Source organism: Scaptodrosophila lebanonensis, unplaced genomic scaffold (assembly GCF_003285725.1).
Source record: "Scaptodrosophila lebanonensis strain 11010-0011.00,11010-0021.00 unplaced genomic scaffold, SlebRS2 tig00000123-arrow-arrow-pilon, whole genome shotgun sequence".
Lineage (NCBI taxonomy): Eukaryota > Metazoa > Arthropoda > Insecta > Diptera > Drosophilidae > Scaptodrosophila > Scaptodrosophila lebanonensis.
In genome coordinates, this window is record NW_022060581.1 from 1,177,942 (window position 1) to 1,195,138 (window position 17,197).

At 39.5% G+C, this 17,197-nt stretch overlaps 3 protein-coding genes across 3 annotated transcripts in view; 2 read left to right on the plus strand and 1 right to left on the minus strand.

Moving 5' to 3' along the window:
• Window positions 1-439: 439 nt before the first annotated feature.
• LOC115628709 (cell division control protein 45 homolog) lies at window positions 440-4,287 on the plus strand. The gene is made up of 2 exons (XM_030524904.1): window positions 440-1,647; window positions 3,285-4,287. Exons 1-2 carry the CDS (start codon window positions 713-715, stop codon window positions 4,099-4,101), a joined length of 1,752 nt encoding a protein of 583 aa, XP_030380764.1. The 5' UTR covers window positions 440-712; the 3' UTR covers window positions 4,102-4,287.
• A 647-nt stretch (window positions 4,288-4,934) lies between these two features.
• LOC115628726 (mitochondrial tRNA-specific 2-thiouridylase 1) lies at window positions 4,935-6,495 on the minus strand. The gene is made up of 2 exons (XM_030524926.1): window positions 5,802-6,495; window positions 4,935-5,742 (listed from the first exon to the last, which is right to left on the minus strand). The coding sequence occupies exons 1-2, from the start codon at window positions 6,462-6,464 to the stop codon at window positions 5,218-5,220; spliced, it is 1,188 nt and encodes a 395-aa protein (XP_030380786.1). The 5' UTR covers window positions 6,465-6,495; the 3' UTR covers window positions 4,935-5,217.
• Window positions 6,496-6,841: 346 nt separating this feature from the next.
• LOC115628690 (uncharacterized protein DDB_G0286299) overlaps window positions 6,842-17,197 on the plus strand; it is a 36,447-nt gene continuing 26,091 nt past the window's right edge. Inside the window, exons 1-2 of the mRNA XM_030524865.1 lie at window positions 6,842-6,945; window positions 7,495-7,575. The gene's annotated coding sequence lies outside the window, so the exon portion shown is untranslated. The remainder of the gene's footprint in view (window positions 6,946-7,494; window positions 7,576-17,197) is intronic.

Sequence of the window (17,197 nt, forward strand, 5' to 3'; positions counted from 1 at the left end):
AATTATGATTGATGTTTTTTATTTAATGACTGCGATGTGTAGAATCAATTTTTTAAATTTTTTATTTATTTATTTATTTCAACGGCAAGCAATGCAGTCGTTTTAAATAAAAAAGAAAATAAAAAAATATATATACATACAAAAATCAATACAATAGAGAACTTAAGCTAAATAAATAAAAAAGGCCTATAAAAATGTATCTAAATATCTAATAACGAATCCGACACGGTGGGGGAATATTATTTGTCAAACGGCCAGCTATGCTAATTTAAGTTATGAACATTTTGTTAATATAGTTGGTTTGCTTACCACTGTTTTGGTTACCGTTGGTGGGTTAATGCCGTTTGCTATTCACTGCGAGCCGCCCCAGACGCGTAACAGCTGATCTGGGTTTCCCGCGTTTTTAAACAAAATACACACACGCAGCTGTGGCCGTGCGAACGCAAAGAGCAGTGCAAAAAGAAAGTGCAAGCTAGCGGAGAATCTGAGGAAATAATAGTCTCTCAAAATGCATTATCGGTAGTGGATTTGGAATTACAAAAACAAAATCCAGTAATACAAAAGTTAAGTAAAAGGCGGCAACGAAAGCGCGAGCTCCATTTTGTTCTTATGTGTGTTTTATATTTTTTGCCGTGTTTGTGTCTGTGTCGGCAATTCTTTCACTTTGATTTTGGGCTGCGTGTGCGTGTATGTGTGTCGGTGTCGTCGTAAAATGTTCATACAGGACCTCAAGAATGACTTCTACAGACATTTAATCGGAAAGCGCATACTAATAATAGTCAATTATGACATCGATGCGATATGCGCGAGCAAGATCCTCCAGGCTCTATTCAAATACGACCACATGATCTACACGGTGGTGCCGATTATGGGGATAACGGGACTGAGGCGGGCCTACAGCGAGCACCAGGGCGATGTAAAGTACGTGCTGTTGGTTAACTGCGGAGGCTGTGTCGACATTGTGGAGCTCCTGCAGCCAACGGACGATGTCACCTTCTTCATATGCGACGCACACCGGCCTCTGGACGTTTGCAACATCTACAGCGACCGCCAGGTGTGCATACTGGGCGATCCAGCTTTGGAGGAGAACATACCGGCCTTCGAGACTATTTTCTACGACTCGGACGACGAGGGTGATGGTGATGGTGACAACGATGACGATGATGGCGAGGACGACGAGGCACAGCACGACAGTGGCGCCGGCGAGGACTCGGATGGCGGCAGCAGCGAGTCGGGCCCTCCACGCCGACCCAAACTGAGTCGGATGGAGCGGCATGAGCAGCGCGTGCTCCGACAACGAGCCCGCCGCCAATGGGAGCTAGAGCGCGATCGCATCATGTTCGATTACACACAATTCAGCTACTACGGCCGATCAACGGCGCTGCTCATCTTCGAGCTCGCCTGGAAGCTATCTAAGGACAACATGGACCTGCTCTGGTGGGCCATTGTAGGCATAAGCGAGCAGCTGTTGCTCGGCAAGATCGAGAGTGCCGCCTACACGCTCGAGCTGGAGCACATACAGTCGCATGTGTCGCGTCTCACAAACAAGACCAACGACCAGCACACGATGAGCGCCACCAAGATCAGTTTTGAGAACGACTTACATTTGGTGCTCTACCGGCACTGGACGGTCACCGAGTCTATGCGGTAAGTTGGCACTGAGACGGTTCCGGAAGCTGCATTGGAAATCCTTCCCAGTCAGCGTGAAGCTAACCCTTTACAAAATGTGCCAAGATCGGCCAGCAACGTCTTTGGTTCTCGTCCCCTGCTTTCCTCAACTATCCTTATCTCCTCCTATCTTCTTGTCGTATCTGTATAATTGGACGATACTAACTAGGTTTGAATTTCTTCAGGAATGTGTTTTGAACTAATTAAAAATTTAAAAAAAAACTCCAAAAAATAGGCAGATCTTTCTAATAAAGATATTGTCGAGTGATTGTGTTTTATTGAAGGATCTCTTTGATTTTCTTTAGAAGGTTGTTGCTATTGCTATTCATTTTAAATTTTCACACTAAGGGGAACAATTTTAACTTGTATAGCCTTTCGATATACTCGTATGTATGATAGAAAACTTTACAAGATCCCAGTAATAAATCTAGAAGTTCATTTTTATACTTTTACACAAGATAATTAGGAGTTATCGAGTATTTAAAATGCGACAATGCAGAGACTATTCTCTAATCTGCCCTAAAAAGCATATAAAAGGAAGAATAGTATTTTACTGAAATAAATATTGTTTTTTCAAAATTTTAGGCCTTCTAAAAATATAAAGATACATATATGATAGCTAGGATTTAGTATTCCACTCCCTTTTCCCAATTTTAGAATTCCCAGTCCCAGAGAATTTAAATATTATTATTTAATTTGCCTGCCTTGGACAGTAAAATAAATAAAAGTTCTGGAGTTGCACTTTGAAGAAACTCTCTGATCCCAACAGTAATTAGCGCTGATCTATTTTATAGAATAAATAATCTGAATAACTTGTGGCCTTTCTAATATTTTGGTATTATTATTATACCTCATCAGCAGCTCTTGCTAGATCATGGAAAAAGATAAAAACTTGCTCTCGAGTTGGCCTAGCACGATGAAACTGGGCATGACGGCAAATAAACACTAACAGGACATACTTGTCGAAATACAGAATAATGATTACCATAATCATAATCATGAGGACATATTTTGTTGATTCTTGCCCATAAACTTCCCAATAAACTTGCATACCTATTTGGCTACAGTTTGTGAAAATGCTGCTGACCTTCTGAATATTTTTTAATGGGAACAGCAATGTTTTTAAAAGGAAATAGCAAAGAATAAAAAAGGGAAAGAGTTACTTTAAAACGGTTAAATAGTCATCTCCCCAACATGAATGTCATAATTTAATTTCTTTTAATTTTAAAAAGGTTTTATCTTTCATGACCAACTACAGATTCGTAAATACGGAAGCATGCTATCCCGAAGGCTGTACTTGATAGAAACAAATAAAATGTGTTTCTTCTAGGATATATAGAGTCATTAGAAAAACCCCCTAACCCTTTAAGGGAGCAAGAACTATGATCAACTATAAATACTTGTAAACATGAAAACATTCTATGAAAATTTAATTTCTTTTAATCATTTCCATCCTGATTATTAGCAGCCCCAGAAATGGGGGATTGCAAATAAAATTGTTTATATCCAGCAAGATATTGGTCTGATTAAATATTTAAATATTTAAGCAACTATTTACCTTTAAGTGCTGTTTTTCTTTCGACGTATAATCAGCCTGGTTTTCCATCTTCCTGCAGCTACTCCCGCTATGCCGCCTGCAAGTTGAAGCTGTGGACCCTGCGTGGCGAGAAGCGTCTGCACGAGCTGCTCGTGGAGATGGGCCTGCCTCTGGTGCACGCTCGCCAAACGTACAGTGCAATGGATCTGGTGTTGCGCAAGGAGTTTTATTCAATGGTGGAACAGCTGGCCGAGAAGTACGGCATTCCGGACATTGTCTACGGCACCTTCGCGCTGAGCTACGGCTATCGGAGTCGGTATGCGGCCGCCGATTATGTCTATGCGTTGCTGGCCATATTGGAGTCCGTGAAGAAGCACAAGAAGCCGGAGGACTGCTTTTTGGAAGCGTCGGATGCGCTGTCGCGCCAGCACAAGGACCTGCTGGTAGCGGGCATCGACAATGCCAAGCTGCTGCATGCGGCCATCTTTCGACAGGTGCAGAGCAGCCTGGAGGCGCATCAGGTGCACTCGACCGGCTCCTTCTTCTACTATGTGCTGCAGGAGGAGCATGTCTTCTTCTCATATCCATATGCGCTGGCGCTTCTGGCCAAGTTTGTGCTGCATGGCCATGTGGCGACGACGCGGGCTCGCCAGGCACCCGACCTGCCACTCATCGCCACCTGCCCGCTGGACGCCACGCAGGGCATGTGCCTGTTGGTGGGCATTGCGCCGGTGCGGGAGGACTCGCCCAAGAACTTTTTCGGCAAAGCTTTTGAGCAGGCGGCTCTGAAGAGCAAGACGACTCTGCTTCAGGACTTCTTCGAGCCCTCTGTTGTGCAGCTGCGCCAGAGCGACCTAACTAGATTTTTAGATGCGTTGACCGTGCTCCTTACCTAATGATGGGATCTAGTCTAATCCCCTCAATTATAGCCCTAAGTTTTTAAGTAAATTATATACGGACTTTCGCGATGTTCTACATAACTTATAAACGACAATTTTTTTGCACTTATATTTAGTTAACCAAACATTTATACTTTATGCATTCTTGATTATGAAAAACAAAATTGTAAAAGGACCTTTAATATATACATATATCTTAACTATAAGTAAACTGTGCGTGAAATGAAAACAATTTGTCACTTTTAAACAACTTGGCTTTTTGCGAAAATAATTGGACTAGAATTTTAAAACCCTGTTTCAATTCACGAACTAAATGAATGCGGTTTTGATTTGCTGGCAACTAGAATAATGATTCCCACTTTAATTTTTCTCAGCCAAGCCTAGCGAGTCTAGCTCTTATGAAGGTCCCTGAAGGGGGTGGCTTCATATGAGTGGCACAAATGTAAACAATCCACTATATCCCTTTGGCTTTCTTTCTGCCAATTTTAAAAATTGCTTGAAATAGCTTAAATCGCATTTGAAAACATCTTTCAAGAGAGTTGTTTCCATGTTGATTGAGGCAAAGAAAGCGATATCTGTAGCTTAAAGAGAAAGCATTTCGAATGAAATCCGACTCCAGTGCTGGCTTCTAGAAATTGTCAAGATCGTATGAAGATTTGAAATGTTCCCCCAAAGAGTGATAAAAACTATTTTATCTGGGTGACTGGGGTCGGGAGCGTGAATCAGAGCTCTTCAAATAGACGGGCAGCAATTCAATTATGCACTACTTGGTATTAATAAATACACAACAATTATGAAGAATGCGAATGCTATAAAATCAACAATTTTTGTGATGGGCCATAAATTGTGTATTTATGAAATGTGCATTTAAAATGCTTATTTCTTTACTGTTTATACATATTTACATGCAAATGCTTGAGCGCTAGTGGGGCAGCAACATAAAATTTCAATAACGCCTTTTGAAATGATTCAGAGAAAGGGCCGATATATGTAAGATGGAATAAAATAATAAAGTTCAGTAAAATATGCATCCCTTATGAGATGCATGAGAGTATAGAGTACATCCGATCTTTGGCTGGGCTTTCTTATCTTTCCACTATTTAGCATTTATTGCTACCGCTCCAGCCTCTTCTGCTGCGGTTGCTGTTGATTCACTTCCACGGTCTGTTCCAGCGGCTCGGCGCTTAGGATCCGCGCCGTGCCAAGGCAGGCAACGTCGTCGTAAAATACCGCATATTGGCCCGGCGTGATGGCCCGTAGCGGCTCCTCCAGAAACACTTCAAAGTGGTCGAATGCGTTGTCGGAGGGCCATATTGTACATTCCACCAGCGGCTTGGTGTGCTGGAAGCGGAAGCGACAGCGCAAGCTGCCCGCCTCGAGCAACTCCCGATGCGCTTGGGAGCACAGCCAGTTGATGTCGGCGGTGTGCATGTGCCGGCTGTGTAGGGCGGGATGGTGGTGTCCAGCGGCCACAAAGATCACATTGCTGGCGGCCTCTTTGCGCGCCACATAGTAGGGTTGCAGATAGGAATTGAGTCGGCAGCGCTGGCCCACTGTCCATTGGTGAATGCCCTCGTGCTTGCCCACCACGGCGCCGCTGTCAATGTCCACGAAATCGCCGGTCCTCGAGCTGATGTACTGCAAGAGAGTGCGAAGTTATAGCTAAAATAAATATGAACGCATTGGCGCCGAGTCACCTCGCGTATAAATGCCTTAAAGTCGCGCTTGCCCACAAAACAGATGCCGGTGCTCTCGCGCTTTTGTGCTAGACGGTGCAGTCCAATGTGCCGCGCCAGCTGCTTCACTTCTGGCTTGTGCAGATGGCCGAGTGGGAACATGGTTCGTTGTAGCGATGCCTTTGGAATGCCGGCCAGAAAGAAGGTCTGATCCTTCAACTTGTCTGCAGGTATGAGCAGACGGGCCTCTTCGGCCTGCGTCTGTTTGTCGGCGTGCTCCAAATAGTTGCCCAGGCTGTTGCACGCATAGTGGCCCGTGGCCACGGCATCGTATTGCAGCGTCTGCAACGCATGCTTGTGGAAGAGGTCGAATTTGATGTGCTTGTTGCACAATACGTCCGGATTGGGTGTCAAGCCGTGCTGGTAGTCTTCGAGAAATTGACTGAAGACCGCCGTCCAGTATTGTTTCACATAATTCACTTGGCGCAGCTCGATGTCCAGCTGCCGACAAGCCCATTCGGCATCCTTAAGGTCCTGTTCGCCGCTGCAGCGTCCGGCCTCATCATGCTCATCCCAATTGCGCATAAAGACGCCGAGGACGTTGAAGCCGCGCTCCTTCAGCAGATGGGCGCTGACGGCGCTATCTACGCCCCCAGAGATGCCAACCACAACGTTTCGGAACATGGTGGCGCATTATCTCTAAGCCAACACAAATAAATGTCTGCGTTTTGGATTTAACGTCTGCAATGTTTTGATTATGTGTGCGCGTTAAGGATGAGCGCGTGAGGAGCAGTTGAGCTCAAGAACTTTATTATTAGTTATAGTTCCATGCCTATTCGATGTCCAACAATTGGTTCAGTATGCAAAACAATAACAACAATTGCATTGGAATTGCACAACAACAAGCATTCTGTCACGCTTGCTATTTTCGTGTCCATTCACAGTGAGCGCCGCTCACGTTTTTCCAACACTAGCCAACACTGGCGCCGAATAACCGCTCACGCACGAAAGTTCGTAAAATTTTACAGTTAGTCTGCTCTTCTTCGTCGTCGCGTTGGCTTTGGCAGCACGCGAAAAAGCGGTCCTTCAGTTTTCTTCAGCAAATTGCACGTTCTCCAGTCAAAGTGCGTACGCGTTCGTTTCGTAAAAACGTGCCACCGTTGTCGTAAGGAGTCGAATGTTTTGAGTTGTGTTTTTTTCTCTTTTTTTGTTGTTCTTTTTTTTGGAGTGCCTGGCCGTGTTGTACTGTGTGTGTGTACGGAAAACTTTCAGCTTGCGGGCAATTTTCTGCAAATGGCGGCTTCGCGCGTTGCCGTTGTCTTTTGTGTTGCTGTCATTTCACATTTGCCATTTTGTTAATTGTTCAGATTTTGCTTGCCCGATATTTGTTTGCCTTACTATCTTCATTTGCAATTGTGTGGCGCAAACAAACTCATGCGAACTTGTGCAGAGTCCTCAATGCGAGCACGTTGCTCGCCGTTGCTTGCCGTTGTTTGCCGTTGTTGCTGGCTCCTTAAGTCCTATGCAGAGACACACATTTCTACACACACGTGCATTTGTTTATCTGTTTGTATGATGAACGCATATCTGCATATGTGTGTAGGAATGTATATATGAAGTCGATTTGCATTAGTGCTTGGGTCGCAGCGGCTTTTGATTTTTGATTGTTTGCTTGCGTCAGTTAATTTCTTTCATTGGTATTCTCATTCCTTAGGTTGCAGCGCTAAAACAGCTCGGAAAATTCGTCGAAACAGCAAATGCATAATTAGTAGATCAATTGGAGAACGGCATAACGGTAAGTCAGCATTATTATGCTACCTGCATTTTCCAATCACATCATTTTTTTTTTTGACCAAAATTTGTTACACAAGACATTATTTTGCGATTGTTAAAAGCGGATCGAAGACTTATAAGTCCTATTGATATTTGTGTTACCCTAAAGGATAGTTCATTATTTATAATACATAACGAAATCGCGCGATTTGGTTTGAAATTGAAAATTGAAATTAGAAAATTACAACTCCAAATTGTTTCATTCCCATGCATTTCATCTCCGCTCATGCTTTTCTCTAAACAATTTTTGCCTAATCGTTTATTTTTTATTTAAGTTAAATATGTTATACATTAATATACTTGAGGAATAAGAGTACTAGCTACTGAGGCCTACGACTCTTGGTAATTCTATGTACAAAAAATTCGTGTATATCCTAGATTTTATCAATTGAATTACAAGATTGAAGATATTTATATACAGTTTTTATGTTAGTATCAGAAGTTTCTTTTTAAGGTTTGATGGCTTGTTATTTATTATTTTTTTTTAAATGGCTCTATTATTCGCCAATTCTGGGTAGGATTCCATGATATGCTCGATTGAGGATAAAGCGCCACAGGAAGTTTTTTTTTTGGAGATTCCCCTGCCAGTAAGTGCTCATGGGTCCCACGCGAATGCGAACAAACACGGACCTCCGTTTATTTTTTTAAAAACCACCCTTCTACACAACAATTCATTAGCTAAGACGTTGTGACAAGCCCTTTTGAGCTTTATTTATGAATTTTCTTAATATCTATAATTAATAGTACTCGCATAACTGAAATCAAGTGTTCTGTGCGTGGCGTTCGTAGATGTTCTTTAAGTTATACGGATTTTACAAATATATAGTTCCGTTATGGTTTTATGAGCAAATGCTCGAATGATTGCCGTATTGATACAGTTTGTATTTCCTATTGAAATGTTAAGATCTAAAATTTAACTCTTACTTCACAAATTCTCTACTTAGTAATGATATTTTCTAAATTGTAATATAAATTCGTTGTAGACTCTCGTAGGGTTTTTCAAAACAATTAGGTAAGCATAAGCCACCACTTACTTATTAATTCTCGCTCGGAAGAGCTCGAGGTTACGCCGTTTCTATATTTGTAAACATTCATTGTTAAGGTGCTTAGCCTGACTTAATGGATTCAATGCTTAAATTAAAAAAAAATTGAGGCCTGTAACTGCTCGATAAAATGTTTGGTTTTGCTAAATGCATCTGACTTAATTTTATTGACACCTTTTATCTTCAGGGCAATGCCAAAGTTCACTTATTCTTTTTAGATATCTTAATCTGTCGATGAAGCGAGTTTCAATCTTCAGATACACATTTTTTCCAATATAAGTATTATGGCATATTTCGATGTGTCTATTCACATGTTACCTGTGGACTGACGTTTAAGTCTTGTACAAATTTGTAAGCTTTCGGTTGCCCTCCAGATTCAAAACTACATTTAAAGTAGTAAGAAGTTAAGCGTCTAAAGCCATTTTCAAGCATCGTTGAGCTCGATTTTAAATGGGAATATTCGCTATTTTTGTAGGCTTCTAAATTTAGAATTTTTCAAAAATACATTTGTAATCTGTGGCCTGTTTTTACTGCCAATTGTGCTGCTTTTGCGTCAACGCGATTCGCGACTCAATTTCGTTTGACACATTCATTTGGCGCATAAGTCAAGCGCCTGATTTCTGCCATCACTCCACCCCCCTCCCCTCCCCGCCCCTCCCCTTCCTGCCCAGCCAATCAGCAGGTCTGTCTAGTTCGGTGCGCGATCTGTCTGTCACGCATATATTCAGAAATTCCAATTTAATCAAACAAAATGGCAACACATTCAAAATAAAATCAAAAATTGGTAAAAATAAATACATTGACAGACGCATCTGCATATGTATGCACATATGTAAGTACATATGTACAAGAATATGCTATGTATGTAGATATGTATGTATACGTATTTATTTATATTTTTTGAGCCGTTTTCCCGAGGGCATGTATTTACAATTATATGTGCTAGTGTGACATTTTGAAGTCTCGACAACTCCTGTCAGTGTTGCACAAAAAAAAATCAAAAAAAAAAAAACAACGCTCGAGTCAATTATAAGCCGCATGGCAGACGACACTTCCCTCCCTCCTCCCCCTCTAATATCATATGATATAACATTAAAAACGGTTGCTAAAGCCGTCAAAACCACATGAACTTTGGGAGGCAAACACTCAAAGGAAAAGGCAAAAAGGTAATTAGCCGCCTTGTAGCTGCCTTGGACAAAGGATAACATAAAAAACAGCTCGAAAGAAAAGAGAGAAAAGCAGCTAATTAAAAATTAAACAAAATATAATAAAGTGGCATCCCCTAAGGAGCAGCAATAATTGAGTAACTAACTCAAAGAGCCAGCTAGACAATTCTCTGAAGAATAGAAGCGCTTAAAAGTCTCATCAATAAAGTAGCCATCCCTGAAGTGGCGACTATGTCAAAATTTAACTAAAGTTAGCTTTCAGATTTGTTTCCTTTGATAATTATCATTCAGCCAGAGTCAGGGAAGATTAGTTCCCATCATCCTGATAAAAAGACAGATTTCTGACGACTACCTTAGGCTTAGCATCCACTAGAAACATAAGTAGACAAGCGACAAAAATATTAGCATTTAAAAAAATACTATAACTAGCTGCAACTATGAAAAGAAGTAGTCTACATATTTAATTAATTAATAAATTATTAGGCTTGAGCAGACAAATTGTAAATAAATTCATACTCATTTACAATTTGTAATTGTAAGTGGACTTTTTTGTGTAAAAACAATAATACTTTTGATTCTTATATACAGTGATGGCAAAAATAAAAGAAACGACCTTCACTAAAACCTTCATTCCTTAATTCCTTTTCTGGACAAGTTGTAAGGGTTTCTTCCACTATGCACGATAATTGGTTAAAGGTACTTCATTTTGATTTCGTTTTAACACCTATTTCGGCAAAAATATTATTATTATTTCGGCAAAAAAAAAAAATAGAAACGCATACACTTTTTGGAAAAATAATGCATTGTAAAGCGCCCTCTAAACTAATTAATTATTTAGGTAATATTTTAATATTAATTAATTATTAATATTATTAATTAATTATTTTAATATTTTCTATTTTTTTTTATTTTTTAGTGAAGGGAAAGCTCAAAATACCAATTCTTGCACAATTTTCCTCTTAATAGTGGTATAAGGTTAGAAGGGGTCAGGGATATCATTTCACAGTTTTTTTAATTTAAACACTTACTATAAACTGATAAATATTTAACAATAATAATTACACTCTGAAAGAAAAATTTTTAATTTTTTTAATTTAGAAAATTGGAATAAACGATGAAAATTTTGGCGTTTCTATTATTTTTTCCATCACTGTCCATCGAAACATATTTTAGAATCTGGCCAAGTTATACATATGTTTTCACAATCATCTGAAAATCGACTTTATAATTTTTGCTCACCTGTTTTTGGAATACCAACCGTAGATTAGTGTTAAAAGGAGAAGAAGGTGGACCACAAATTATACTGTGTTCTTGATTAGCATGACAAGACTAGCCGACTAGTCTATATAAAGCTTCGATTTTAGGAAGTATAAGAGATATAATAACCAACTCCCACTGCCCAATATCTATAAGTTAGTTGAACAGAAAATACTTGTAGGAAGCAAATAAAATAGAAAATGAAAATTATGTGAAATATAAAAGACAAGTTTATTTATACAGATTCTAATAATTCTTGATATTGTCATGCTTGATCTGGGTCGGGCACCATTTCTACACTGTTCAACAAATTGATTAAACTAAATTTGGTTAATTATTTAACTAGTAGCTTTTCATTTCGCACTCGGCCCATATTTTTGGAAGCAAACTATTCGTTTCCTTGTAAAAAGTTGCAAGTGTCGACATACATGAAATTTAACCATTTTTATTGAATAAATAAAGTCATGTGAATGAGTCTCTTAAGCCATATTTGCAAGCCAAATCCTGCCGGCCATTTATGAACAATACTTTTTAAAATACGCAACCTTACGCGCACTCTCCAGAGATTTAGGAAAATAAAAGAATTAAGAACAGTCGAGGAGTAAGTTTTTATTAAAAACAAGTAGAGAAGCTAAAGTCGGGTATCCCGACTTTGAAATACTCTGTACATACATATGTGTAGAATAATTATGCGTGTATGTGTGTATTTGTGTGTGCCTGAGCAAAGCAGTAACAACAACAACAGCTGCGGGCACTACTTGGTCTTATATACACATATGGCTATAACTTCCTGTTTAATCGGCCTATCATGATTCAACTTCGCATTTGGACTTATAATAACTAAATGGTATTTGCCAAGTTTGAGTTCGAAATGCCAAGAATTACGGGAGTTACGATTTGCGGGGGAGAGGGGGGAGGGAGGGAAATTCCAAAATACACATTTTCTGCGTATTCATATAAGGCATCTTGAACTCACATTTGGTGTCCCTAGGTCTAGTCTAGTCTAGTCTCCGAGATATAGGCGATTATACGAATGGAAAATCGGGAAAACCCCCATAGGGGGGAAGTGGGGGGGAAATCAAAAAAATAAAATAAACTCGTATAGCGTACACACATAAGGCATCTTTGTGCAAAATTTGGTGTCTCTAGCTCTTATAGTCTCTGAGATCCAGGTGTTCATACGGACAGACGGACAGACACACAGACAGGGCTAGATCGCCTCGTCTCGTCATGCTGATCAAGAATATATATACTTTGTGGGGTCTGCCACGCCTCCTTCTGCCTGTTACATTTTCAGCTCCCGCAAACCTAATATACTCTTGTATATTTTATGTACAGAGTATAAAAAGAAATTCAATTAAAAAGTTTAGGCGAAATCTAATGAAAAACAAAAAACAACGCGCAACTTTTTTGGCTGGCCCATTCGAAATACAAATGCAGAAACTCTTTTTTTGACAAAACAAATTGCTGCAATTTGCCTGAAACGGAAGTAATTAGTGGACAAGGGAAATGCAATGCAATGCAGAGTTGTGTTACTCGACTTCATGGAATGCTATATATAGTACTACTATATGTCGTCTATGTACTTGTAAGAGTCAAAAGCTGGAAAAAGGAAGGTGGACAGAAGAGCTCCAAATTTCTGCTGAACTTATATACTTGCTCGATTACAAACTGTTTGATTTAAGGTGCAACTTTCTATAAAAATACTTTGTTCCATGACTTACATTTTATTGGCGAAAGCTTATACAGTTTCTCTGTCGATATCCAACATTACGTTTTCAATATCCTTTAATACACAGTTTTGCAGAGCAATAGTTTTTATTAGTCGAAGCATTAGCTTCCCTTACCATGTTTTACCAGACTGTCACCTATTAAGTGTTACACGAGTGTATCTATAGATCTAAATCAGAGACAAATTTATAGTTTAAAGGAAATGAGAGCTACTGGCTTTGTCATGAACTGAAGGCGAGAATTTCGTTGCCAACAGCTCTGAAGAACTTAGACTAAGCTAAAGGTCAAGCTATTCAAAATATTGAGTTTGTTTATTCTTGGAAAAAATGTTGAAGCCTTGTTTTAAAAAAAGATGTATGTAACATGTATAATATAAAAATCCCGTGTCACAATGTTTGTTCCTGATAGACTCCAAAACTATTAAACCGGTTTTAATCAAATTTTACATATATCGATAATTGAATCTAACTTAAAATATATGATAATTTTAATCTCAACTATTTGTTCTTTGGATACTTTAATCGTGAAATTCCAAAAAATAAAATAAATTCGTCCTTTCTCGGACCTAGGAGAATCTGGATACCAACTTTCTGAGATCTTTGCGTTCATCCAGACAGACGGACGGACGGACATGTATAGATCTAGAATATATATACTTTATGGGGTCGGGATGCTCCCTTCTGCTTGTTACATACTTTGCACAGACCTAATATACCCTTTTTACCCTACGGGTACAGGGAATAAAAATATATAGGCTATAGAGCTTGGGTGGAAATAGTTGTTCTTTTGGGGCTGTGTTTGATCTTCTTTGGGTGATGACTCCCTCTGCTTCTTCTTCCTAATCTAAGTACCTTGGCAATTTCTCCACAATAAAAGCTAGAGCTAAATGTCTCCTCTCGAAAACTCTCCTAAAAATACATGCCTTCAACGTCGTGGTCAAAACAACACATCCATCCACGCTATCTGGACAACACAATAGTACAAGTATAACCCCCCCAAGATGCCTCTCCAAGGATAAGTGGTGGCAGCCCCACCATTGGGAGAAGTAGCATCTGGCCAATCACCAGGTCGACTGACAACAAATGATTATGGAAACTTCTACAAGACAAATGAACCCAAAACGGCTCCACTTCGATGTCGATGTTACGGATACTCTGCAGGAACACTCACAAGGAAGCAGTCGGGTCGACAGACCTAAAGACGACAACCTGGCGGCGGATTACCTTCAGAATTTAACCCAGAAACAACACGACATGGGAGACAGCTACAGCCAAGATAGACAGACGGCGTCAGATGAAGAAATATTCTTGTAGAAGCCCTAAGCTCCCAAGCGGAGTAAAAAGGAATAAAAATAAAAAAATAAAAAAAAAAGCTAGAGCTATTTTGTCTGTCCAAGCACAAGATTAGGGCTGCTCTACCTGCTCGTCTGCAGTTCATTGGCGGTACTTTCATTTCATGGTGTAAGCTGCTTAGTCATAACCTCTTTACTTCCACCCACCGTTTTATTATGTTGGCACACTTTTCACTTCAGTCTGGTGAAGGAATGCCCGACGACGGCCACTTAGCATCGCAAGCTTCCTGTGGAGCAATTTTTACGCGCAATGCTTTATCCTTTGTCTGGCAGACGCCTCCATCTTCGCGCTGTAACAAAGTTATAAAACAATGGCAGGAAGAGGGGGAGACGGCGGCGGAATGGTGGAGGCGCACAATTTCCGCTAAATTTGCGTATTTGATTGTGAAATGGCGGTAGGCGGTGGGCGGTGGGCGTGGCCACAATCGGCCACTTGCTTGCTCCTGTTGTTGTTGTTGTTGTTGTTGTTTGTATTGCTACAATTTCTTTTTTAATTTGTTTGCCCTCGCATTTTTTTCATTTTTGCGGCGCTCGCTCGCTCATTTCTTTACATGAATTTCATTTTATTGTTTGCTTGCTTATTTTGTTGCTGTTGTTGTTGCTCTTTGTGTTATTGTTGTTGCTGCTTTATGAGCCGCAATGCAGCAATGAAGTTGTTGGGAGCCGTAACGATCATCAGCGTATTGGCAGTGCTTGGGAAAACGTATGAGGACGGCCTCACAACGGGTTGAATGCTGAAGACAGTCACAACCGGGTCCTTTACGAGTCCTTTAGTAATTCGAGGGCTCCTTCACTCTTCGGAGTTGGTCATTCATATTCATGTTTATAGTTTTATAGCTTATGTATATAGTTTATCCAGCCCAAGTCCAGATTTTTCTTCACAGAACGTGATAAATCCAGAATTGAAATAATTTCAAGCGCAAATCGTGCATTTCCTTTGTCTACATGGAAGAGCACTTTCTTCGCCAATAGTAGGCAGTCTATTCAATAATGATGCCCAATACTCTACATTTGACGTTACAACATTTTTTTGCTAGACTTTACAAAAAAAAAAAAAAACCTTTTTTTCTGCTCCTCCGTTTCTTGGTCTCTGAAATGCAATGAAGACTCAGTTTTTCATCAATTCATATGCATCGACGCAGCAAGTCCATGGGATTTTCAGGGAAGAACTTCAAATAAACTTTTGAAACTTTTTTTCTACTGTCAGCAAACACGGCATTCGTCTTCCCAATTTCTTTACTAAACACCATTTTCATAAACAATATTTTAGTTTTTTATTAAAATGATAAAAGAAGTGGTTCCCTGCTTACCGTTTAAGAACATATTATTATTATTATTTTTAAAATCAAAATATCGATTCAAAATCCACGACGAACATTGGTATAACGTTGACAGTTGTTTATTGGAAGATTGTGGCGTCTATATTTACATATAAAACATTATTATACAGTTCTATCAGAAACTTTCCTACCACACCTCTATTTGCTGGAGATGGTTGGTATATTCGGAAGCTGGAAGCTGGCAACTGACATTTATAGAGAAGAAAAAAATAAAACTCTATCCGAAATCTGTGCGGAAGGCTGTAGTGGGCGAAGCATTTTAAGGACAGCAGCTTTAAGCGAGCACAAAAGAACAGCAAAGCAGAAGGTAGAAATATTAAGCTTCGGGACGGCCAACTGTGCTCAGTCTCGTCCTTCTCCGTGTTGTGTCTCAATTTATGTCACCAGCCCCCTCCCTTCCCCCCTTCCACTGGCTTTTCTTCGGCTTACGCACGTTTGTTCAACTCTCGACTCGTTAGTGGGGCCTTCTCCCTTGAGATTGCTGTGGCAGAAAGAACTAGGAAATACATAGAAGCTCTTGCTACTACGACTACTTACTTCTGTTCTTCGCCACATTGCGGTCAACCGAAATGTGAACATTAAATTGCAAGTGTGCGGGCCACTCTCACATACTTTTAGGCCATTTTATTGTCTCTTGTCAACTGCCGCTGACAGCAAACGGGAAAAAACATATAAAAAATAAAATGAGTTGTCATTTATTTTGCCAACTAAATGGTAACAAATTGTTTTGTGCCAGCAACGTGACGTATACGCAATGTTCGTTGCGGCTACTCTGCCAGAGTTGGCCGGAACGAAAACCAAACCCGAAATAAGAGCTGCGCCAATTTTTGATTTCATACTAGCCTGTCCAGCTTGCATTTTTTTTTTTAAAGATACACATACTGATTGGGGAATGAGGGATCGAATAAATAATAGTGCCATGTTGAAGAAAATATGTTTTGTCGCATTTTAAAAGTATAACAAAGAAAACGAGGCAGCATTTCCAAATTGTGCAGCTCATTAAATTATCCATAAAATGGATAAATGCATGGATTCAAAAAAGTTTTGTGTTATTCCTGTGTCTGTCTGTATGAATGTCTGTATGAAGGCTCTCGATAAGTATATAAGAGCTGGACTAAACACACTTGGCTTCCTGACTCTCCCAAGTCTGAAAAAGAAAAAGTTTGTGTTTTTTTTTTTTTATATACACCCTCAACCCACCTGCTATTAGTTTTTTTTCAATTCTTTTTAGAAATTTGGCAACTACATTCAGTTAGTTCTGACATATTTGTTGTCATATTTTAAATATAAAATCCTTTTAATTTTAAATTTTTTAAGCCTTTTATTAATTTTTTTTTTGTTTTTAGAGACTGAACCCAATTCTAACAGAAGGGTATGTGTATCCGTCTAGCTACATTCAGCTAGTTCTTACATATATGTTGTCATATTTTAAATATACAATCATTTCAACATAAATTTTTTTAAACTTTTTTTTAAATTTTTCCCTTTTTTTATTTTTATTTTTTATTGAGACTGAACCCAATTCTAACAGAAGGGTATATGTACAATCCATCTCGAATGTTAACAATTTCATATTTGGTTCACGGCTCTTTGGTAGTTAGTTTTTATTTAAAATTAAACGATTTTTACGAATAACAACTAAATAATATAAATGTGCAACCGAGTTCAATTTTAAGGACATGCATGCCAGCACATA

Bases quoted from the DNA above. Each gene is read 5' to 3' on its own strand.
- LOC115628726 (XM_030524926.1), bottom strand. From the start codon at position 6,464: ATGTTCCGAAACGTTGTGGTTGGCATCTCTGGGGGCGTAGATAGCGCC. The intron at 5,743-5,801 runs GTGACTCGGCGC...ACTCTCTTGCAG, and splicing joins TTAAGGCATTTATACGCGAG to TACATCAGCTCGAGGACCGG.
- LOC115628709 (XM_030524904.1), top strand. From the start codon at position 713: ATGTTCATACAGGACCTCAAGAATGACTTCTACAGACATTTAATCGGA. The intron at 1,648-3,284 runs GTAAGTTGGCAC...ATCTTCCTGCAG, and splicing joins ACGGTCACCGAGTCTATGCG to CTACTCCCGCTATGCCGCCT.